The sequence below is a fragment of the Tauraco erythrolophus genome, chromosome 12 (genome assembly GCF_009769465.1).
Source record: "Tauraco erythrolophus isolate bTauEry1 chromosome 12, bTauEry1.pri, whole genome shotgun sequence".
In the NCBI taxonomy this organism is placed as follows: Eukaryota; Metazoa; Chordata; class Aves; order Musophagiformes; family Musophagidae; genus Tauraco; species Tauraco erythrolophus.
The window spans coordinates 1981224-2006719 of NC_141476.1; the positions used below are offsets into that span (position 1 = coordinate 1981224).

The following is a 25496-nucleotide window of genomic DNA, read 5'->3' on the forward strand; positions in this document are numbered from 1 at the left end:
TGCTGGCTATGCTGGTTGACGACGAGAGAACAAGTATTTGTTAAATTGGACCTACATGAATACAGAAAATAACCAATTCAGTTACCAGAAGATGTAGCAAGCATCAAACAAAGGGACAAAAATAGAGTGTTCTGAATGGGTTTTCAGGTTTGCTTTAAAAGTGACACATTTTCTCCACCAACACAGGATATACTCCTTCAGTGGTTATTCTTGGAAGTACCGTGCTGTGCAAGATGAATTCCACCCCAGACAGAAAAAACACGTATGCCAGGCATCCGTGTCAGTCGTGTGAGGTCTCGAGTCTGGCTGCAGCTCAGGAGACACTCCGAAGTTATCCGACTGCTCAAAAAGCACGGACAGTATGTCACGGTTACTGACAACAACAGAGTAAACCGTCTCAAAGACTGTGTGCCTCTTACTCATAGCACAACTCCAGAAGTGCCTACTGTTCAGCTAACGTTTCTAGGGCTAGATTTTGCAATGATTATTTCCACCACCCCCCCGTAACAGTTTATATGACCTTAAGGCGGCTTAAACCTTCATCAGGTACTGATAGAACTTGGAGTCACAATGTTTTAAATTGTTTTATTATCTTGGAAGTCAGAGCAGGGTCACAAGCAATCCATCTAACCTAGGAACCCTGTACCTTAAAAATGGAGAAGTAACGCAGGGAGACATGCTAAATTCCCTCATTGGAACTGCATAAACATTTACTGTAATGAGCAATTTTAACTAAATTTAACCTTAAACATGTTGCATGATATACTTGAGAAGAACAAAAAAGCTTCTCCACTTGTCTGTACTAATGAGGAAGAGGAGATGTGGCAGGAGTCCTGTAGCCTCCCACTGTAACTTCTCCCAAGCAAAATCTCCGCGTGCAGTTCTCCAAGAGGAGTCTGTACAACAGTTTCCCAGTAGTGAACCAGAAAGCAAATGGTGTATGACACATCTGGATACGCCTCAGATGGGACTTTATAAGCACATAGACAGAAAAATGTTCTGAGGGCAAAGTGAATACCTACCAACAGGCTGTAAAAGAACTCGTGTACGAAGAGCCCCAGAGCGCAAATCAGAAGGTACAGCAGGTGATAAAGAAACTCCACATCCATGATCATGGCCTTGTATCCTCTAGTGAAGGTTCCACAGTTACCCACAAAACTCATCAAAAAAATGATTTTATTACAAACCTAAGAAAAGATTAACCATAGATTAGTTACAACATGCGACTTTCAGGAAAAAAAGGCAATTTTTCAAAGCTGGAGGTAACTCAGCTCCATGATGATCTCAAACAACGGTGCTACATCATTGTTACACAACAGTGTTTTACACGTCAGTCAAAACTTGCTTTCTGTTGTGTTTTCTGCACAGCTGAGACAGCGAGCCAAAACTAAAACTGCACATGTCTAATAAAACATGTGCAGTGACTCCTGTCTCCAGCTTGTTGTCAAATGGCATCAAGGCTAAGATTTAAAGAAGAAAGTAAAAACACTCCCTGGCATTAGAGCACCAAAAAGCACCCCAACACAACCTCAAAACCCCATTCTAAGCATGGCACGTTCTGCAGTCAAACAACTCCCTAACCCACAGCAACCCTTACGTTCCCAAGCCTCCTGCTGCTGGCTAATAAGCGAGCGCTCCAGATGCCCTCAGCAATTCCCTCTTGGATCATGCACCCAGCAATCCTCCTGTGCAGCACCAGCCACCAGGGACACCTGCCTTCAACTCACCTGGAACCTGCTAAACGCTACAACTACCACCCACCACCACCACCACCCCCCTCCCAACGCAACTCTGGCCCTGCAGCACCCGGTGACGTATTTTGAAGACACAAAGTGCTGCTAAATGATGCACTCAAAAGCTGGGCACTCTGCAACAAAGAGGAGGGCTTTGAGAAGACTCCTCTTTGCACAGCTCCTGCTGACTCAGCCCGAAACACCTTTGGCTCACTTGCCACGAGAGACCACACGTATCCGGGCGCGAGCGTTAAGGAAGTTCTCTGGTGGCTCAGCTCACAAGCTCAGTGCCCACATTACTGTAGCAGAACTGCTCGGGGTCATCTGGCAGGTAGACTGCAGACAGACACTTGGGAAATGCATTGTCTTACACAACCTCGAAAACTCTGGAGCTTAGTCACTGAACGGGAGACGGGTTTGAGCGAATAACCGCGTACTTCAGGGTCACAGAGACTTCTTTACATTTCTGGCTGGGGTGGGAGCTGTTTCTAGACTGTGGCAAAACTGAGCGAAACCTTAGAGGTCTTCAGCCTGGGGAACCAGGATTAAATGAACAGCAGCAAAGCACTTCTGCTAGAAACAGTCCAAAGAGGGAATTACTCCTCCCACCAGTCCCACCACAATGTCCCAGGCTATTTTTGCCTGATGTCTTCACGAGCAGGTAAGAAACCCTTATGTAAGATGCAAGAGAACTTCAAAAAAGCCCACTCGATACTTACGTTGAACGCACCCAGAAGAAATAAAGTAGGCTGTAAACCAACTGAAAATATTAGCCGTAATATTGTCGAAGCGATTAAGGCTCGGATGCCGTGGGGCTTGGGAAGAGCTATAACGATGGCCAGAGATATCAGCATGGCTGTCCACAGCAAGCCCGACAAGTGGGGCTCCAGCGTTCCTGGGGTGGAGAGGGAAAAACAAACCCCACTTCAATGCTTCGTATAACCAACCACACCAAACCCCAGATGACCAAATAAACGTCATTTTATCTTATCTTTGGTGGTGGCAGCATTAAGCCTCATGTTCAGACATTACTACGTCTGAGCCCAATGCCTTCAGCAGATTTTAATTACAAACTTGTTACTAAAGCATTATGTAAATGATAAGCACCAGTATTTAGGATTCTTCATTTTCATGTTCTTTACTTATACACCTCGAATGCTGAAAAGGAGAGTTGCCAACGCGTTCTGTGGAGGCACTAAATGGGTAGGTGAAGACAGACACCACACTCCTCCGGGTCCAGATTCACAGCAAATTCTCCTATTACGCTTTTGGTCAAAAACCTTGTACCAGTTTTTGTTGTCTCTTGCTATTTCTGGTTCTATTTAGACTGTCCCATGAGACTGTCTGCTTACATAACATCAAGCCCATGTTGCTAAAAATACACTTCTCTGTAAGAGCCATAAAATATACCCAGCTGGAAAAAAAAAAAACCCCACATTTACCCTGAATTTATGCAGAATATATGACATCTCTTTCTTAAAACTGACATTAAAAAAAAAGCTTTTCTTCAAGCAACTGGTTCCTCAACAGACAAAAAGGCAAGACCCCCTAAATCTCACTTAGCAGCCCTTCTGCAAGTGCACCCTCACAGGACTCGTGTCTTTTTGGCAAGATACTCACCGACGGCTTTTTCCACACCCCCCCCCAAATTCGGAAGGCTTAGGAAATATTGCTCTCATCTGACTACCGCAAGCAGCCATTTAATTTTGTTCCAAAACACTGTAGATTAATAAAGACAGCAGAGGATAGATGGAAATTAAAACTTAATAAGCGTAAAGTTGAACAGATGTTTCCGCTGTCTGCGGGGAGTTGGGGATCCCAGAGCAACGCCGCCGGCGGAGCTGTCGAACGGCAAAAGGTGCACAGCTCCAAACAGTCACCCGAGTGGGAACGATAAACAGCACGGAGCGGGGAGAGGGAAAAACATGTGCAGAAGCTTATTTAGGAATGACTTGGGAATTGCCGTGAGAGGCAGATCCTGAGGGATCCTGCCTGCACCTGCACCGGTGCCTGAACATCCTGGCGATGACAAAGCCATCCACGGCACATGAATACATTTACTCTCGCAGGTTTTGGCAGCTCCCAGCAAGCCTGCAACAATAACTGGAGTTAATGAAGTCCTCAACTGCAGCCTGTAATGCCCACCTCGGAAAGGCCAACACCACGGTGGCTCGTTGGCACCAGGAGCGCAATGCCACGACATCAAAAGACCTGAGTGGGACCTGAGGCAGGTGATCACTCGCAGGAAGGAGCGAGGCTCAGGGCACAGGCTTGTCTCTCCTTCCTGGGGATGGAGAGAGACTGGGAACAGACTGGGATCAGTGGTTTTGCCCTTGGCAAAGCAAGCTCACCAAGGCAGCCGTCACCCGACATCCACTGTCTGCGCCCAGCCTCACGCCAACGCCTTGCTGGGAGCAGGTGGAGCCCATCACACCGCTGCGGGCAGGAGGAACGTGCAACCAGTAGGAAGCTCTCCTTGTCTCTGGAGTTCTCACCATTCCAACACCGAATTCCAGGCATCCAGTTTTGTTTCTGCTCCTCAAGTCAGAAGTTTTACAGCTTCTGCTACAGTCAGATGCTGATCAGCTGCTCAGTTCACCCTGTCTGAGCGATTCAAGACACTGACAACTTCCCCCAAATGGTCTGTTCTGAAGAGTCTTTTTTTAAAGCTAAATATAAAATACATAAGTATTTATTTACTTTTCATTTTTGATTGCAACTAGTAGAGCAAGAGATTTTATCAAAATGTTACCTGATAAACAAAGTATTTTAAATATGTAGGGTAGGGCATCTTCAAAATGCCAAATGATCCCCCCCCAGTCTTGCAACTTGCAATCTCAACAAACTTGTTTAATTACCAGCTTTCCTAGCAGCCATAAATACAGACTTTTAAATTTTAACTTGTGATCTTTGAAACTAGAGACAGAAAAATCCAGTTGCTCTTTGTTCTACAGCTCTGCTCCATCTAAATGGACTGGCAGCTGCACAAAGGGTGAAGTGGCTTTTACTGCAGCACACGGGGCTCAGCAGATAACTTCGGTATTTTCGGGCTACTGCTCTTTGAGCTGCACTGGCTTTGGGTTCTGTAGTAGCAATGAGCACGAGAAAGGTGCAGAGGGAAGTTCAAGAGGAAGAGATAAGCAGCTAACTGGCCCTGTTGCATTATGAACCTCAAAGAAAGGGAAGTGAAGGCTTGAACGTGAATCATCCTCTCCAGGAGGAGGTTTTACTGCCGGGGTCCTTAGTTACTCCAGTCGACACCGATGTGGAAAAAGCTCCTACCTGGAGATTTCCTTTACACCAGCTTTGCAAGTGATAAACACGATAGAGGCATAAAGAAGAATATTTCTCCAGATTTCCTGATTCTTGCTGACATGATTCCACCCCTCGACCTGCCCTGGGGCAAGTCTCTTGGGAGAGGCTGGATCTAAGGAAGAGCAGCTGAATCTCATCAGGACTCCAGCAGCAGTATTTACTGAATTGGCTCTAAGAACCACCACTGTCACACAAACCCACTGGCTGGATCACAGGCAACTTCCATGAGACCCATCAGAGCAGGATTGCGCAATCCCACATGAACCGCACGTGTTAACCCACACTTTAGGTCAGAACTGAGAGCCAGGGGGCACGGCTGGCACACTCCTCCTCACTCCCCCTCACTCCCCAGGCCAGCCTCTGCTCTCAGGGCTCGTAGGGGTAAGGGACCCCCAGGACAGGCAGTAACAGAGGGGAGATGGGCTCCTCTTCTGTAGCCTCCATCGATTTCTGACGGCACGAGGCATGTCACTTCACCCCGTACACATCACCTGCCACCACGGGGTAATCTCACTCCCCCCACCCCAACGCTCAGAGGCCTCCTGAAGTGCCACGTAACCAGGAAAATTTTATGGAAAATGCCATTAATAAAACGCAAGCTCAAGGAAAACAGCAAATTAGCATTTCTCATATTTTTCGCTCAATACTTAATTATGGAACTTTAAACCAAAGTAGAACAGCCAAGTAATTACAGGTGGATGTCTGTCTTTAATAATCTTTTCCCTTAGGAAAAAGCACAGCTCTTTTTCCTTACAAATGCCTCAAAAAGTCAGAGAACAGCACAATTTAAATCAAGGCAATAACAAAAAGCCAATTTCTGTTCTCCGATCCCTACTGAAGTAAACAGAGATGCACAGAGAAGTGGGGGGCAGAAATTGGCTCATTATACCTTATTTTTCACATATTTTTGTATGTTAAATATCGGTACCTCCTCGAATTCCTTTGAATGGATAGAAAAATGCCACAAGCAGGTTCATAAGGACAGCCAGGTTAAAGGAAATACTGCTCCAGAAGGACATGTTGCGAGCACACCAGTACAGGAAAGGTTGAGCTGCAAAAGAGAAAAATAATTCTTTTTAAAGGGAGCATTTAAAACATAAGAAGTCTATGTAAAAAAACAACTCCACCAAAACGTGGTGAGTTTATTTCACTTTGCCCAAAAGCACAGCATCGACAGTAGTAATATTCATGGCTTATTCTGAAGTTTATTTCATTAGTCTTCATCTTTGGGGCACTTCCAGTTTCCTACATAGTGCTTTAAGGCAAAAGACTCATGTTAAACAGCAAAGTATTTTCAAACACGATGTAGCAGCAGCATGAAAATGAGTTCAGAAATGCCAGAGGTCAAGGACTTTTCCCATACACGTTGTACTCAGCCACACAAAGGACAATTAGGAAGAAGAAAATTTGTACACAACAGCAACGATGAGATTCAGCCCCATCCCTCCCAGTTGTGCTGCCAGCAGCTGACCTGCACAAGATACTGCTCACCTTCAAACTTCTTTTCTGCTGTAATAAGCCAGAAAAAAACGCAGCAAAGAGAGTGCAAGGTGGACAACTGAGACACAAATGCAGCGTAGTGAGATAGCAATAAACCTAAACTGCTCAGCACCAGCTGCCAAGTAAGAAAGGAGACTTCACTTCAAGCTGATACTAGACCAATATAGCCCCAGAACAATAACTGAGTTGAAGCTCAGCTGGTCTTCCCTCCGCCCTGTGGGCAAAGGACACGAGCACATCTGTACATGTACATCCCTGCCCATGGCAGGGGGGTTGGAACTAGATGATCTTTGAGGTCCAACTCAAACCATTCTATGATTCAAGGTACAGAGCTAAGAGCACAGTTAAACAGCTGCACATTTAAAATTCTTACCGTTACACATCAACACTTTTCAAAAAGACCCCTCAATCTTAGTAATCTCTGCAGCTGGAATCAAGAGGTGCAGAAAGCAAAAAGATTCATTTTCTGAAGTGGTCACAGATGAGAAGACGACAAGGACAGCTAAGAAGCTGCCGTACAGTAATTCCCTCCACATCAAGGCAAAATTCCTCTGATTTTCGCTCCTGCAGGCTTATCATACAGCAAATTGTGTACTCCTGCAATCTAGAGCGGCAAGAAAATTCTATTAAAAATGCTCTCAATGAAGGGAAAGAACTAATGTTTTTCCCTGCTGGAAGGAGGTAATGTGTCCCAGTAAAATTTAGGGAAAAGATGAAAATGCAGAATCTGGGGCTGAAGAGTAAATAAATGAGTGCAGCAATTCCGAGCCTCGCGGTAGCCACCACCTTTCTTCAGCAAATCACCTCTTCTAGCATCCTAAGCCAAAAAAATGGGTTCAAATAATTATACAATACCTCATTTTACTGAGCAGATAAAATGCAGATAAAATTTTATCTTGCAGATAAAATGCAAATGTATCGAACAGCAGAACACAAAGGACAGGACTACAAACAGGTACCCTGACACTGTAAGAACCCAAACTTACGGTGCACCGGATTAGCCAAGCACGTTAAGCCTCCCCAAAATGCAACGTAGCAATGTTTTGCATGTACACTGATTTCTGTATTATTTCTGCTCTCAATTTCATTTTAACTGGAAGAATTTGTAAGCAGGCTGAATGCATTTGTCCGAAATTGTTACACGAAGGATCATTATAAAGTTCCAGGTTTTACTTTAAACCTTCCTTTGGGGATGGGCACAGACTATCTGCCCTGTGTGGCACTGCTGCCAGTTTTGGCAGGCTCATTTGAATTCTTAATTAAGACCTTGGGAGACTTACGGAGCTCAGATTATGGGCTGGCATCATCAGCTGAAGGGGGAAGTACATGGGGCTTTTATGAAGACTTTTTAAAAAAAGTCTTTCTCAGGTTTGAATAAACTGTAAGTGGCATCACACGAGCGCAGCACGGAGCGCTGCCAGCCGGTCATATCTCAGAAACACAAACCTGTGTTTTTAAAATGCAAGGAACCATTGTATAAATGTCAAATACCACTTAGAGGCCAAACGAGAGCTGCATATTAGGAGACAGACTAAATGATTCCAGTTTCTTTAAAAAAAAAAAAGAAAAAAGACACATTCTCTACTTCTGCAGGTGGATCTTGATTAATTTGTGGTCTGTTGTTAATTACAGATGTCTTCACAGCTTGCCTGGAGATAGCCTCAAAGACAATTCAAGTAACTCAAACAACAAAATCGAACAGATTACATGGATGCTGTCAAAGACAAAATTACCCATTTGTTTAGGATGCCATATACTCCCCTATTTCTTGCAGAGCTCTTAGAATTCGTTTTAGGAAGCAGCTTCCTGAGGATTTTGATGTTGTCAGAAGTACTAATCCGTTGTTCAGTGGAAATAGCTCCACTCTATTTAGTATTCATACCCATGAAAAATAATCCAGGAGAGTTGACCAAGTTTCAGGCAGTCTTATCTATACCTGACTTTGACAATTTTAAATAATATGATCACAGTTGCTTTCCTCTGTTGAAAGATCTATTAATACATATATAAACATACATACAGCCCAACAATCAGAAGCAAATATTGAGTTTCCATTACCAAAAGTGCAACACATCATCAGCTCTAGTGTGAACCGTGCGTGTGCATCCCCAAAAACAAACTGGAAAGAGTCCAGGCTCTCCTTGGGGGCGCGCAGTGAAAGGGCGAAAGGCAAATAAGGGAAATAATTTTGTAAAAAATAATTTTCATAATGAGGAAGGTCAAGAGGTCACTTCTCAATTTTTTTTTCCTATGATACGCAATGCTGCCTGGGTACCAGCAAGGTCTCTGAGACCTTTGCTAAGCACACTGGCATGGATGGCCCGGCACCGCAATCCGGTGGCTGACAGCAGAAATCCACGCTCCCATTCGCTCCAGGAGGGGGTTCTGGACCTGTCTGTGCTCTTGTGCTCATAACTGGAACGGCACGGGGAACAACAGTGGTATCAGATGGCAGATGTTGACTCGAGCAGGAAATAACTGCTTTATCTCCCTCGTTTCAGAGGGTCATCGTTGGTAAATTCTGACCACTCATCGCTACCCACTGAGGCTGAGCCTCCTGTGCAATGATTCTCCTTCAGCAAAACAAAAATCAATTTAAAAAAAAAAATAAGCGAAGGAGTTAGAAAGTTTACTGGGGGAAGTGGTGGCACTGTATGAATTAGAATATAATTTTCAAGGTGTTCCTAGTTGCCAGTGGGAACCTCAGAGGTAAAAGCAGTGCTGGAAAATGCTTGTTTTGAGATATTTTAGCATCACAGGGCTGGAAAGGACTTTGTCAGCATGTCTGCCAGTCTGTTCCTTGCCCAAAGGAAGGGTGAATTCCACTTGTGACATTACTGGAAAACGCATGTTTAACCTGTTCTTGAATACCTCCATTGCTGGAGATGCCCTAAGTCCACGCTGCGTTCCCTTACTCCCCCTTGCAATGCAAAGGAACTGCTTCGTGTATCCAGTGCAGGGAAGGAGATCAGACCACTGCTTTCTTCAGCTGCGTCCTCTCCACTTCTCCCTGCCACCAGATGCCTTCTCATTTAAGTTAAGCCTCCACGAATTTGTTCCTTCCTGTTGGATCTTAAAAAAGACGACCTGTGATCCTTCTTACCACTCTCCCCTGGATCCCCTCCAGCTGGTCCATATTGCTCTTGCATTAAGCTTGACTTCATTACAGCACGTTGCCATCGTGCAGAGGAGCAGACTCTTTCAAACAATTATCAAGGTTGCTGCCACACTGGGGAACCATCTGCTACCGAGTCAACGTTTCAAACTCCGAAAACCTGACCTCAGCGCTCAGCTGGTACCGCTCCACACAACCACTCTGGCAACAGCAACCTACCTCGCAATTTCTTTTGCCAGTTCATCTCATTAAAGAGGTCTTCTGATTTCATGAAGAAGTCATTGATCTTGCTGCCTTGTTCATCCCTCTCCGTGGTATAATATATCCGCAGCTTGGACTCCTTCGTGAGGAATTCACAGATGCTGGGCACGGGGAAGACGATTTGCTCCATGGTACGGTCTGACCTGACAATCTGAACAGTGGCCTTATTAGAGTTCTTCCTACTTATTAAATGCTTTTATTTCTTGATTTGTCTGCTTTTCTTTTTTTCTTTTTCCCCCCCGCTTTCAAATCAACTACGTGTAGAAACTCAGACACGTTTTGTAGAACAGCAGCTTGGTAAAGACTTCACTTAACTTACCTCCCAAAGCAGGCCTATGGTTGGCCCCAAGACTGATAATTTCTATGCTGTGGTCTTATCCTGGCAATACTTAGCTGGGATTTCCAAGGGGCCCAGTGAGCCCTGCACCAAAGTCGCGCTGAATTTCAGGACAATCTGGTCACTCAATTCAAGAATCTTAGCAAATTTTAGCCACACATCGCACATGCAAGTATGAGGAGTAATAGTTATATTTATCTTGCTTATTAGGGAGTTTTATGAACTCTCCTTGTTTGTGTAAAAAGCATCTTGGGTTGTGCATCAGGCCAAAATGTTGGTTTAATACAGAAAGAATGGCAAAAGCTATCGCTAACTTTATGGATTCAGCAATAGCACCGGCCAAAATGCAACAGAAGTGAAGTTACACTTCCTCCTGCCAACAGAGCTCTGCTCAGCTCCATCTTAAAGCCCACACATGACAGCTCAAAAATAGCTCCCCCCCAGCGGCTGTCAAAAAACAAAATAGAAAAATAAATACGTGTATGTTCTTATGTCAAAGATGACAGTCCACACACAGGTAGTCAACTCCATCCCAATATCACGGATAACAGAGCCGTTGTTTAACTCCACCGTTTCTCTTCCAAGCGGCTCTTCCTACAGCAGAACATCCCCACCACCACCTCCCAGCAGCCACCAGTTTCCCTGTACCTCAATCTGTGCCGTGTGTTTGGCGTAGAACTCCAGAGCCTCGTCTCCCTCGATCTGACCTCCCGGCTTCAGCATGTTCTGCAGCTCTTTGTTATGACGAGCCAACTGAAATAAAGGAATGCAAAGGGAGTGGGAGACACCAGATGTCTCTCTATGATATTAAATTTCTGATTTTTGGCATGAAAAAAGAAAGAGTACGCAGTCAGCTGCTAAGAAAGGGCAAAGTTGACAGAAGGCTTGTTCTATTCCAACCAGACACCCTGCAGCTCTATTTCGGGAGCAAGTCAGAATGATTCAAATATGTATTTTTTTTTTTTTTATTATCCATGTTGTACTCCTCTTTTACCCATCCTCTCCCACCCTTTGCCTGACTTGGGAAACTTTTTGAACATTTGGTCTATCCTTCTACGCCCACCCTCACTCAAAGGTGTGCTAATCACACAAGTATCTAGGCAGGGACGGAAGAAAAAAATTTGCATCGATTGAAAAAGCAGATGCACAGAGCAGTGCTCTAAAAATGCTTCTGGATGTTCCAAATCCATTTTACAGCATCATGATGTTTTTTTCCTCTCAGATGCTAAAGGAGCAAGAAGTCTCTAATGGAGTGATGTATGTAGCATCAATATATTAAATAGATCTATTTTTTTTTTTTTTTCTCCCCCTTGGTCTTTTACCTTTCAAACACCACGTCGTATCAACGCAACGAACCTGACTGGCTCCAACACAGAGACAATGTGGCAAGAACCATAAAAGCTGAGTGAGATTTCTGCTTACAACTGAAGTGATCCATGGGTAGAATTTCTCTGGGAGTATAAAGTAACCTTTGATAGAGCTGAAAAATAATACACGTTGCTGCCCAGTACTGCCAAGAACTTCAATCACGTGTCTTCAGAAGCTTGGTCAAGAGCCTGTCTGCTTCCCATTATACAAAAAACCTCCAAAAATTTTCTTATATTATAGAGTTTTCTTTTCTGATTCTTTAAGGGTTGGAATTTGCTCTGATAAAAAGGGAACGTGCTGCGAGTTTGTCTCAGGGGTGAGCCATTAAAACCAGTTGAGGGAAAAGCAGACCTCTTGCTATTCAGTTGGTGACACTTGGCGCTACAAAAAGCTGTAGGTGAAATTCTACCTGATGAGCCAATATATAAATGTTGTGTCCCACGTTCCTTGGAGATGCTGCAAGATCTTCGCCATTCTCTCCATCCTCAAATTCTACTTCTCCTTGCAGATAAGCCTTCTTTATCACTTCCACCTAGACAGACAGACACAGGCCAATGATGAGACAGCTCAGGCTGAGGGCTGAAGCCTGCTGAGGCCAGCGCAGACGTGGCACTCCTACAGAGGTGAAAGGGAGCTGAGCACATACATTGAGGAGGAAGGTCAGTGGCTTTCTCAACATCCAGAATAAAATAGGAGACCTGAACTCAGCACCTTCAGCCCAGCTCATTGACACGAGAAACTAAACTTCACGGTCCCCTCTAGGTCACGTATTCCGGGCCACCCTCGTTGCACGCTGCATCACGTTCCGACCTCTGCCCCCCGCCGTAGCTACGTGCACCGAGACAAGCTGACAATGTTTCAGCTGCACTTTGAATCTCCTGTTTGTGTTTTCACCAGTTAACACTTTAACCAGTCCCAAAGCCTGCTACAGTCTACTGAACAGCTTTTAGGTCACGAGAAGTTTTTGTTTCTCTCTGTCTCTTGTGCAAATGCCTCTACGTGTGGATTGCAAAGTGTCAGATGATGCTCCTTCCCTGCCTTACCCAGGATGCTGAATGCTTCCTCCGTAGTGTTCAGCATGACTTCCCTAACTGCTGGCGCTGCCTGGGAACAAGACGGACCCATCCCCTGTGGATATTGCACTCATTCAACCAAATCCTCGGAAGGTCTTCCAGTTGACAGTGCTCCATGCACAGACCTCTTGCAGCATCTCTGGCGTGGACGTGGCCACCCCAGTCTCCCCACTGCTGCTATACCTGAACTGAAGGGAATCAGGAATTTTGGAGTGATCCAGGGACTCACCAGCTCTTTGGGCCTCATGTTGTAGAGGATCCTCTCCGCGTTCTCACTGTCATGTCGGCTCTCCATGATCGCCAAGAGCAGTTTTGAAGCATTGTTCTGCAGGGAGGGAACAAGAACAGCAATCACTGCCAGGAGTCAAAAAATGAGAGTACCCTGCTTGAGCACTCCCATCCCTGCTTGAGCACTCCCATCCCTGCTGCCCAGAAGGGCTTGAGATACCTGGTTTCTACAAAAACGAGCCACGGGCAAGGCAGAGCCTCCCAGCCAGCCCACTGCAGGACTCCTACAGCCTCACCTTGCACCCCCTCTCCTCTAATTACTGAGATACACAACCTAGTAGTGTTTTCTACCAGGTTACTCCCCAAACCCTACTTATTGGGGGCCATCAAGCTAACCCCAGTTAAGTTTCAGATTTCTGAAATGCTGATGTTTCGAGCTTGTATTATTTTGCTTTGTTTTAAAGATACTGCAGCATTATTGCAAGCTCTCAACTCCAAACCGGTGTAGCTCAGCTTCACTGAAGATACTGTTGATTAAATCAAAGGACAGCCAAGGCTGAAGACACAGACGTGCTTTGTTGCTTTTAACTGAAAATTACCCTGCAACCCGCTCGTGCCAAGAAACAGAGGGAGGAAATGGGAAACTACCACAAGGCACCAGACTGCTTTAATACGAACAATTAAGATTAAAATCCATCATGACTGACAATAAAACCCAATAAAAGTATTTAATTTTGAAGTATAATGCTAATTGAGTCTAAAAGCATTTTTTATTTAGAATAATAAAAACCCCACATTACCCATAATAATGGTGTGAGTCGGCAACGGAAAACAACTAGACATTGCACTATAAGACAGGACAGTAAGTCAGAAAGGAAATGTTTCAAAAATATATGCTGAAGCAGGAGCACGCTGTGACTAGTGTTGCTAGAAGACAACCTGCTAGTGTATTTTGAAACCAGCACCGGGGCTAATTATTTCAGCACTAATATGAGCAGCCCTAAAAAATTCGTGATGATTAAACATCAACTGATTAAACAACAGCAATAAAGTATTAGGAAACTAAACGTAGCACGAGAAATTTTACTGCCACTGTACATGTAAAAAGCTCACTGACAACAGAGAAGCTCCCATCAGCTTTAAATTTTTTAACAGGAAATTATTTTAGGATCCTTCAGCATGTCTTGACTGCCTGCATCCCCCCATCTGAAAACTGGTGGCTCCATGTTATCATTTAAAAGACGAAATACCTGTGGCAAACAATCTTTGGGCACTGCCTTCAGCTCACTGATGCATGTTATTTTTTGGCACTTATGAATATTGGGATATAATAAACACCCACATAATTCCAACAATAAAATTATGTTTCATCTTACTGTTAACGTGGAATACACAAAACAGTCACTTGCCTTCAGTTCCAACACAAGGTCCATCCTCTTCTTCCCCAAAGGGTTGATGTCATTGAGAATTAATGCTGTGATGATGTCAATACCGTTGGACTCGTGAGTGGCAATGCAGTTCTGTCCAAAGAAAATTCATCAAGCTTCACTAATTGCCTACACTAAAAACACAGCCTGGGCTAGTGACCCAGCCAGCAGAGCCACCTCTTTCATCGCCTCGTAAGCTGTTTGAGATGGATAACTGAACAGTAAACTCCAGTCAGTGGAACAACAAGGGATTAAGGCATTTTGTTTCAAGCTTTTCCTATCATCAGCCATGGCACGTCCTACTGAAACCACCCAGCCTCGGGAAGCAAAGCAACCCAGTTGATAAACGAAGCTTTTACATGCCAAAGCGTCCAGGCTGAATACATAGCTAAGGAAGAAGCTGTTTTACTAAGATTAGGGAGAGTTTTCTTTATTTCAGATGTGCCAATCAACACCTACTTCAGTCCTGTCTAACCAAAGAATGTGAATTTCCATAACCTTCTTGCTTACCCTTTAACCCTGCTTTTGTAACAGTCTATAACTAAAACGTGCAAACCGACAGCAGATTGCTGGCTTCAAAATCCAGAACCCTGCTCTGCTGAGGAGCTCCACTGCTCGATCCATGCCTGTATCTATATCTAAAGGCTTTTATTCCACCTGCTCTGTATAATCATAGAATGGTTAGGGCTGGAAGGGACCTTCAAAGGTCATCTAGTCCAACCTCCCCTGCAAGGAACAGGGATATCTCCAACTAGATCAGAAGCTGTCAGTTGTGACCTGATGTGTACAGCCTCATGCTTCTCTCGCATAGAGGCGATTTCACCTGACCATCCATCACCCCCACTGTGCTTTGTTATGCATTGCTGTAAATTACATTTGAGTGCACAAAGAAAAGGCACTTTGAAGGACAGACACTCTCCAAGACTTTTTGAACAGTCACATTCCAATCTTTCCATACCATACTATGATTCAAATAGTATGCAAATGGAGAAAATCAGCAGATATCCATGTTTGGAAGTGGAGAGGTTTGCTTGTTAGAAGGGTGACACCCACCCCTGGCACACAGGACTTAGCAGGCCATGCCAGTCCAAAGGGAAAAATGTTCTCTAACAAACACTGGTTGAGTCAATGCCACAGAGCAGCTAGAGTTTGGAAAACCATTCTGGGGTAGCTATCTCTTTAGCATGGTTCACTCTAGACTTTCAGACTGCATCTGACTCATTGAAACAGTTACAACAAGAGTCACATTTAGACCAAAAGCAGAAGAAATGGGCCAGACTAACTGGTGGTGCTGCTCTAAAACGCGGCAGTACGACCTGCAGGAAGGTGAAGTGGCAAAGTGTGGCCGAGCAGCACGGCTGCCTCTGCCCCTTCCCACCCGAGCAAACCATCATTCTTGAGCACCTGAAAACTCCTGTTTAGGCAAACAAAGCATCTTCCCATATTCCTTGCTAATTATTCCGCCTTCGAGGCACAGAGCAGACCAAGTCCAGCTGAGGGTCAGTAACGGCTTTATCTGATAGGATTATTGTCAGCAGCAGACACTTGGTGGTCCTCACCAACACATCACCCTTGCTCGTTGGGAACCACCACCACATCCCCGTGCAAGCCCATGGACAGTCAGCAGCGACATGCACCTACCTGGTCCTCGCTGCAAGACTATGCCTGGAAACAACCTCAACATGGTTATCACCTCCATTAACGAAGCTACAGAGCTCAACCTTCTCCCATCAGGCTGGGGGTGCCACATTTCCGACCTCGTTTACAACGGGCAGAGCTTGGTTTTCACACTATTTTTACTATAAAGTATTTCAAGTACAAATATTCCCCACTCTTCCCTGTCTGTCAAGTCTAATAAAACAACTTAAATCCTTGGAAAGCAGAAAAATCTCTGCTGCTTTGAGTGGTTCAACTCCTGAGAGGAGGCCTCGAGAAAGAGAAGTTGATTATTATGAATTATTATGAATTCACCTCTCCTATGAAGACAGGCTAAGAGAGTTGGGGCTGTTCAGCCTGGAGAAGAGAAGGCTCTGGGATGATCTTATTGCAGCCTTCCAGTACTTAAAGGGGACCTACAGGGAAGCTGGAGAGGGACTTTTTACCAGGGTGTGTAGTGATAGGACACGGGGCAATGGCTTTAAACTGAAAGAGGGGAGATTTAGATTGGATATAAGGAAGAAATTCTTCCCTCTGAGGGTGCTGAGGCACTGGCACAGGTTGCCCAGAGAAGTTGTGGCTGCCCCATCCCTGGAAGTGTTCAAGGCCAGGCTGGATGAGGCTTTGAGCAACCTGGTGTAGTGGAGGGTGTCCCTGCCCATGGCAGGGGGGTTGGAACTAGATGATCTTTGAGGTCCCTTCCAACCCAAACCATTCTATGATTCTATGATTATTATTAGGGAAAAAAATCCTCAACTCAGAACTCCTTTCTCAGGGAAGTAAAGTGAGCAGTATGAGACAACACAAGTCTGGCAGACTGAGAGCCCAAGCCCAGCAGAGCCCAAGCCCAGCAGAGCCCACACCACGGTGTAGGGAGAAAGGGTGATGCTTTTCACAGCCATGGCTGTGTTACCTGGTTCTCGTGGCAGGGCCCCTGGCAGTACTCGGTCAAACTTTCCAGCGTCTGGTTGATCAGTGCTACATTTTTCTCATTTATATACAGTCCAAGAAGTCCAAGTCCGCCGGTTGTGCTTCCACAGATACAGTCCAGAAACTGCAGCGTCTCGCACACCAAGTTGTAGTTCGTCTTGTTGTTCTGGCAGCGTAGGAAATTCTGCAGGGAGAGTGTCAAGGCCGGGAAGGAAGGGGCAGAAAAAAGAAATTATACAAAGTGATGTTTGGATCGTAATATTTTATTAAGTTCATCGACCCACAAGCGCACTGCGTGGTATATGGCTCTAATTTCACTGGAGTCTGTACAAGCAATTTAAGGCTCTTTCAGGGCTTGCTTGCAATGTGCTGCTCTCCCCAGCAGCTTGTTGGCTTCCAATTTTACAGAAGACAGGGAGCAATAAACAGAGCGCATCTGTTAGAGCACTGAAATCCAACACGGCGTAGGCCTTTTGCTGTGGACCAGAAAGCTCTCCCAAGCCTGGAAGCTTTCCTTCTAGCCTACCTGCTACACTTCGCTGCCAACCATCACTCAAGGCTCTCTCCTCCCGAGACCTTTCTCCAAGACAGGAGTAGCAATTCCCTGGCTCTGGTTTCACCACCTGCACGAGTGGCGAGGAGGCACCTGCCTGCGTGCCTTCAAGGAAGGCGTCTTGAAATGCAGTGTTCTCAATTGCATTTCTTCCCACATAATTATTGTAATCTCTACTTGAAGCTGCTGATTAGGAGCAGCTCCTCTAATGAACTGCCAGATTTATTATCCACATGGATTAAACATGTTTCCTTTCTCCTGTATTCCAAATCAAAAAAACCCCAAATCAAACCCAACCAAAACAAAGACGGACAATTAATGAAAAACAGTTTCCCAGTGACTCAGATGCTCTTTGTCAAGGTGATGTAAAAACGGATAGCCACTGCCACTTTCTTTTCCTTGAAGTTTCAGTGGGAGAGCTCCTATCTAGCTTAATTCCAGCAGGTTACAAACTACTTCACTTCAAAGGTGGAAAAAACTCTCAGCAAGACTCATGGGACCTATGGAACCAGCAAGGTCTTTTCTGCAAGCCAGTGCTGCTAACCGATCGCCTCCAGTGCCTGCGTCAGACTAACGAGTCTTTTAAGGCAAACAGACTGCAAAATTGCCAGATTCAATTGAAGGCTAAGCTAAAAAAAGGAAAATGCTGTCTATGAATGCAGACTAAAGGTGACAGTGATTCAGCACATTTCAACTGATTGCTCATTTAGTATCCTGACTTTTGATTAACTTGTCAGAACGTAGAAAGGTTGATGCTACTGAAATCGGAGCTCGTGCCTTCCCTCCAGCAAAAAAAAGCCAAAAAAAATGGATAATACTGAAAGTGATGAAACAAAATGCTCCCCGGCTGTGGTACGGCATTTATTCTGGTTACATCTAGGCTTAGACCAGCCTCAGCTTCTTGATCCAAAGTCAATAACCACTAAGGAAAGGGGAGGAATGAGGCACAGGATGACAATGTTGGCTAGCTAAACAAGGAGAAGGAAAAATTTGTAGAAAAGAAGACCCTGCTGCACTGAGAGAAACTGCCCCAGGGAACGTCTGTTGCCATCTCAGCCAGAATAGATCGAGCTCAGTCATCCAGAGCATCTCACAGGCTATGACATCAGAACACAACTCTTCAGGATTGAACATGCCATCCTATAACTTTCAGTGGGAACGAACCTGAGATCCCATCCATGAGACCCTGCGTTCAGAATAAAGAGCTATGGTTGCAGATTCAGCTAGAACGTGGGAAAAATATGCAGCTTGTGGGATCTTGAGGAGAAAAGAGCATTCACACTGCCTCACTTTACAGATCCCATATACTCAGTTGAGAGAGAAATACTGTCCGATGGGATGAAGTGCACTCAGAGTCAGGCAGTCTCTAAACTCCTGCCTTTGCAAACAACCTTCTGGAGAACACTTGGGTGACTTCATACTACTGTCCATGTTTAGAGAGCCCAGTCCTCCCTGTTTCTGGGATACATGACTCGATAGGGCTACACCTGCAGTTCTTAATGCCTCCACAGCTTGTCAGGGTGCTGGAGACTTTGCTTCCCAGCACACAGCCTAAAGCTGAGGACCCTTTAGAGAAAATATGATGACTAAAAATAAAACTGGCTCCTTTCAGCATACTAGCTTGGTTTGTTCAAGCAGGGACGAACACAATTCTTGGAAGGAACAGTTCTACCATTTAAATGGGTAATTCCCCCAAAAGTCTAAATGTTTTCTTTGGACAGTCTTTGTTTTAGCAGAAATCTCATCCCTAATTGGAGACACTTTGCAAAAAACCACCGTAAATAAGAAGAAAGTCTTAGTAAAGAGATATTTTTACACAATCAGATTTTTCTTTACAAGCAATCGGGTAAGGCACAGCGTTTGTCACTGAATACAGGCTTGGTCTTTGGTCTTACATAGTTAATTCCCACACACACTTCTCGCCTAAAACACGACGAGCTAAACCAGCTCGTTCTCTGCATGCAGTAGTACTCCTCCACTAGCCAAATTATTGAATCACTCTCCTGCAGCATGCAGAGCTTTACTGTTCTTTACTACCTAGGCTATGCCTTCGGGGATTATGAATAAAAGAAACAGTCAAATCCAATGTTAATAGTTGAATCAATTCCTGCTTTCTTTTTTTTTGTGTGTGTGCACAAAAGCAGTATTTAACCTACCAACTTAGACCTTTAATCTGAGCACGACTGGCTAGCATACTACTACAATATTTTCATTTCACAGAAATGACTCCCTTGATAAGAAAAAAAAAGAACTGGAGTACTACGTTATTCCCACGAAGATGGGGTTTTCAGGCGTAACGCTGGAGCTGCACGCTTATGGAAGGCTGCTGTTTGTCCCAGGCCCTGCATTGATTAGAAGAAGATATTGCAGCTCCTCCTCCAGCCCCAGGAGTGAGCTGGAAGGGGATGGCATCCTGCCTGCGTGCACCACGGAACCAACGGCAGTTCCACCTGCGCGGGGAGCAGCGCGTGATGCGAAAGGCACAGCACCGCAACTCCCGACGCCGCTGCAGAGCCTTCCTCCTCCTCCGAAACACCCATCGACTCCTACGGTCGGGACTTGCATTTTCCTGGTTTTGCACAACATCAGGCTACTCATAATTGCAAACAGATCGTAAAACGCTTGGTTTGACAAACCTACAACTGTGCTGGGCAGGTGATTCCTATTCACTTCTAATTCAACTCTAATTTGTGCAATTTCTGAAGACACACAGCTTCCGGAATAGGTCTGTCTTATTCCTTTAAGCAGTGAGTCCATTGCCAATATTGATAAGGAGTTCAGTCACAACGTCCTAGCTGCAGACACAAAGATTTTGAAGCTTCAGGCACTGCTGCCTCCCCTTCAGGGCTGTAGGAGAAAGGCAAGCAGCAAGAGGATTAGATTTGAAAAATTGTTCCTTTCCTTTTTTTAAAAAAAAAAAAAACTCAAAACAACCAAAACCAACAACAAACCAAACGCTTTTTCTCCCAGAGCTGAATGCAACTACCTGCTGTTTGGGGAATTTAATTGCTCAGGATGTTGAACAGCTCAGGTCGAGTTTCTGCCTTGGCTTGGGTTCAGTTTTGCTCCCATGGCTTTCGGTGCCCGGCCAAAGCCAGCAGCGGATCACGCGCGTGCGGTTTGGACCGCTGCCACGCAGAGCTGCCGCCCTACTTGTCTCTGGCATCGCTAACGGCACGAGCATTGTTTGACAAAACAAAGATCAAATAGGTTTTTTTTTTAAAATATAGAGGAGAAACCCTGATGTATGCAACCCTGGCACATACAAAACGCTACAGGAACTACCCGTTGGCAGCACGGAACGTTGCCCCGCGGCTCCGACTCGCACGCTGCCAGCAGCGGGGCATCCCGGAGCGGCGGAAGCGACCTGGCAGGTCTGAGCAGCGCTCACGCGGGGTCCTACACTCCTGGCGTGCTGTACAACAATACGCAATCACGGCCATTATTCCTCCTTTATGAGGGCATTTAGTGCATTGTACTGCCTCTCACCAGCTCCTCGCCTCCCTTCGGTTCGAACCCGGCAGCAGTGGTTACGCGGAACGCAAATTACGTTAATTGCAGTCCATTTGTAAGCAAAAAAACCCCAAATCTTATCTCCTGCAGAGGCACGCGCTAGATAAGATGACTAATGTGCAAGTTCTGGCCTCGCTATTTAAAAGGATCCAAACACATCCCAGAGTATCAAAGGACAGCTGAGGTTGGCAGGGACCTTTGGAGACTGGCTAGTCCAACCACCGAGCGGAGCCTCGCTCCGTCCTCTTCACATCCCCCCGTCGGTATATATACACTCGGGTGAGACATCCTGAGCCTTCTGCTCTCCAGCCTGACCTCTCCCAGCTCTCTCTGCCTCTCCTCACCCATCAGATGCTGCAGTCACCTCACCATCTTTGAGACTCCCCATCCAACTCAGGAGTCCAGGACTGGACTCAGGACTCCACAGGGGGCCTGGAGCATCCCACTGGGCACCATGGACTTGTGCATGTCTGGCTTGTTTAAATGTTTCCTAACCCAATTCTGCTCTACCAAGGTAAGTCTTCCTTGCTCCAGAGCTCCCCTCTGGTCTCAGGGACCTAGGGTTTGTGAAGGCCAGTCTTACCAGTAAAGAGCAAGGTGAAGGTGGCATTGAGCACCTTGACCTTCTCCATGTCCTCACCGCCAGCACCTCTGCCCCATTCAGCAGCAGACCTGTCTCTCTCCCTGGTTGTCTCCTGCTGCGGATACAATCTAGAAACCCTTCTTGTTGCCCTTCATGCCCTTCACCAGATTCACCTCCAGCTGAGGCTCTCCTGATACCATCCCCATGTGCTCAACTATGCACACAAACAGATCCATGAAAACCCATGAGAACCTGTTCACTGGAAGGTAAGCAGATGCTTGAGGGCTGCTGGAACCAAAGTCCCAACGCTCTCTCTATTTTCCTATGTGAATTTTTTTTTTTTTTCCTTTCCCTCCCCTCTCAGAAGTTGACCAGTAACTTCACAGTAGGACATGCTTGCTGTAACCATATACTTTTAAAAAGCCACATCAAGTGGTGATCCCATCACCTTTTATATACATGGAAAAGACCACTGAACACGGGATAACTGAACTTCCCTGTATTTGTCCAGCAAGGAATAAATACTTTTTTTGGATTGTCTTCAAGGCCAAAGAAAATAGTTGGCCATATATCAATGTAAAGAGGCACAGGATTAGCGGGATCCATGTGACACGAGCACGTCGGCTCCGGAGCCAGGCTGTACCTGCAAATCCCGATTGTGGTTTTCACAGAGCAGCTGCAGGAACCGGAGGATGGGCTGCATTATCGAGATCACAGCGCTCATCTCCAGGTCATCTTTGCTCTTGTCTGCCGCAGACTGCGCTCCTTCTCCTGCCGAGTAATGGTCTTCAGGATCAGCCTCCCTGCGGTAAGTGGTATAAGCCTTTCTGGTGGCTGCAGAGGCCTCCAGTAGCTGATCCCGGACCTCCTCGGTAATTTGGGTCATAGGCTCTCTCACTACAACACACAAGAACAGATCTTCCTTAGGCAAACTGAATAAAGGGGATCAGAAAAATCTATTCACACGTTTCCCGTTGCAGTTGCACACGCAGGCCAGCTATTCATCCCCAGCTCCTTTGGTAAGTATGTTTAGTGGGATGGGAGGGTCTCCAGTTTAGAAGGGCATCATGTCACTCTCTTCGCACCTTTGATGCGAACCACATTGAAGTTATAAATTCCGGTATTAATTGGTTAGGGCACACACATCTAGCACTATCAGGAGTCACGACAACAGGACCTGCTATAGAAGTAAATCAGGATTTCTCCACTTATTGTTAGAGAAGGCACTGACCACAACCCACAGGCCAGGGTCGTTACTACGGATCAGATTTGGGCAACTTGTCGCGATAGACAAGGCGGTAGAGTCTCATCTCAGAAAAACTTTTCATCGTTTCAATAGCACAATCTCACAAATGGATGAAGAGGGAATGAAGCTCCTGAAATCCCGAGCCAGGGCACCACTGATCTCGGAACTTTGCTCTGTGGGGTCAGAGATCAGAGCATTATTGCATCAATTGAAACGAGTTCAAAACACAGCATTTTACTCCTTTGTCACTTCAGAAACAGAACAACCAGGGATTACCTCTTTTCCTGCTCGGTACATCTCTGTCTGAGTCTTCATCTTTCTTTTTATTTCCTAAGTCACTAGTATTGACGGTGACAGTAGCCTTGATTTCTTGCTGTGCCACTTTCATGCGATCATAAAAAACCTTAAAGAACTTTTCGGATTTCTTATCTTCCGTCAGCCGGCAGAAGAACGAATGCTGCAAGAGAAAACGGAACAGGATCTGTGTCTTCATACCCAGGTTTGAACACAGATTATCTCACCTTTCTGCACTGCCTGACGTCCTGAAGGACTGGGAGGTTAATTAGTTTTCAGTAAACCGAAACCTAGAGCAATGAAAACTCGTACTTTATTGTTAAGGAAGCCCAAGTGTCTCAGCTACGTTGACTCCCTTATTAACAACTTCCAAATATATTTTTAAAGGAAAGTCAGTGCAATAAATCAGGCTAGCCCTGATACAGTTAGGCAGCACACTTCTCTACCAACAATGGAATTAAGGTAAGTACAATGAATTAAGGTAAGGGAAGGACAACGGAATTATCTATAATTTGACTCTCAGCTCACAAACAAAAGAGTACGAGCAAAATAGGGAGGAAAGAACTGTCCTGCCTTCCTGCTCTCAACTCAAAGGGACCGTGACTCATAACATGCAATCGCCAATGTCAATCACAGTCCTAAAACGTACAAACAGGGCGATGGAAGGAGGGACACTTTGTGCTAAGTTTCCGTTGCCCTGTCTGCAGCAGACTTCTTAAATCTCCTTTTAATTCCTACTCCAGAACATCTCTAAGTCACATAAAAACTCAAAGCATTAACTACTTAAGGTTTGTTAATGTTCTTCTGCCCATACATCCACAAAGACAGAAAGTTCTTCCTAAAAATCGAGGAGAATACAAATCATGTACAGGTCAAAAAGGAGCCAACACAGCGAGCGATCAGACAATTCCTGATGAAACCAATATGCTGTTACATAAATCAGGACCAGAGCTTAAACACGACTGAAGGATGAACTTGTAAGTGGGTCACCTTATGCAGAGTATTATGAAATTAGTTAGCATTCTGCAGCGGCTCACGATCCAACAGCTTTACAAGATGAATAGGAATGAAGCCTGATTTATTGAAAAAACAAATTAAAATGGGAATAGCAATATATCCTGCCCGCTCTTCTGCGAAGCGGAGCACACAAGGCCGTCTCTGCTACGCCTGCCTTTGATCACTCTTGAGCAGCTGCAGTCAGAACAGCACTGAACGACTTTGAACCACGACTAAAGATGTGTCTATGATTACAGACAGAAGAGCGGTGCTACTACTTAAAGTTGGTCAATGTTCACAGGAGATATCCTTCCCATCATTGCAGCATCTTTTACCTGCCCACAGCATCTCAGGTGAACTCTTTCAGCTTGTTCTTACTTCTAGTGATTAAGAGAGGAGGAGAAAGGAGAATCACCAGCATTGGCATCGCGCATCCACAGAGCCAGCCACGCTGGTACCTTCTCCTGAGGTCCCTCCCAACAGCCTAGCAAAACAGAGAAGCCAGAGCACTGCAAGAGGTGCCTTCTGCCAAAAGTCACTGCAACAGAAACTGCTGGGCCCTGGGACACGACACAGGATGATCTGGGTGCCCAATTCATTTAATTGTATTTGCAGTATTATTCTCTAATACAACACTTGATATCAAGAATTTTCATGCTTTTTCATAAAACATACCCAAATAAAACCATCCTTTACCTGAACGACTGTTCACTTACCCAGTGCCTTTTTGTGTTTTTTTTTTTAATTCTAAACTAGTTCTTTGACCTGACCAGACTTAGTGGACAGAACACCATCAAACTACAATCATAAAGCAGAGATGCATTAATGTGGTTTCCCTGACCGGTAACCAAACCAAGGGTTGGGTTATTTAGACAAGTCAAGCTTTTGAAGCATGGTCTCCTACTTGGTGGCTAACAAGTACAGACAGAGGAAGAGTTTGCATCAAAGCTGCATCTTGAAAATTGTACTCTACCAGTACCACACAATGAGCACACCAATAATAATATTCTACAGATAGACCAGCATAAACCATCGGTTCTAGAAAGGGCAACTGTTTTCTGAAAGACAACACAGTTTGCCCTTCAGGGGAGCGATGGTTGTCACCTGGCTGCACATCTCAAGAGTCTATAAAGGAGGAGTTTCCCTGTGATGAAGCAGCAGTGAAGGAAAAGCTTTTTTTAATGAACCACGCTTAAGAAACATCTTGTATGCGAGTAATTGTTACTTGCTGACAGGCTTGATTTTTTGTCATCTTTTCAAGCTTCTTAACTGACTTTCCATTGCACTTCAGAGAAAAAAACCCAAATGAAACAAACATTTCCAGTAAAGCTTTCTTGTGCGTGCTGTGCATGCATTCAATGGTTGTCG

At 45.2% G+C, this 25496-nt stretch overlaps 1 protein-coding gene across 8 annotated transcripts in view; it reads right to left on the minus strand.

Moving 5' to 3' along the window:
• Positions 1 to 25496, minus strand: part of ITPR1 (inositol 1,4,5-trisphosphate receptor type 1) — a 169729-nt gene that overhangs the window by 22245 nt on the left and 121988 nt on the right. For all 8 annotated transcript variants that reach the window (XM_086618909.1, XM_009984139.2, XM_086618914.1 and 5 more), the window contains 11 exons: positions 23115 to 23295; positions 22236 to 22489; positions 16927 to 17127; positions 14340 to 14450; positions 12932 to 13027; positions 12039 to 12161; positions 10910 to 11014; positions 9883 to 10075; positions 5977 to 6099; positions 2453 to 2628; positions 1023 to 1187 (listed from right to left, as the gene is read on the minus strand). In XM_086618909.1, coding sequence (XP_086475035.1) covers positions 1023 to 1187; positions 2453 to 2628; positions 5977 to 6099; positions 9883 to 10075; positions 10910 to 11014; positions 12039 to 12161; positions 12932 to 13027; positions 14340 to 14450; positions 16927 to 17127; positions 22236 to 22489; positions 23115 to 23295 — 1728 coding nt within the window. The remainder of the gene's footprint in view (positions 1 to 1022; positions 1188 to 2452; positions 2629 to 5976; positions 6100 to 9882; positions 10076 to 10909; positions 11015 to 12038; positions 12162 to 12931; positions 13028 to 14339; positions 14451 to 16926; positions 17128 to 22235; positions 22490 to 23114; positions 23296 to 25496) is intronic.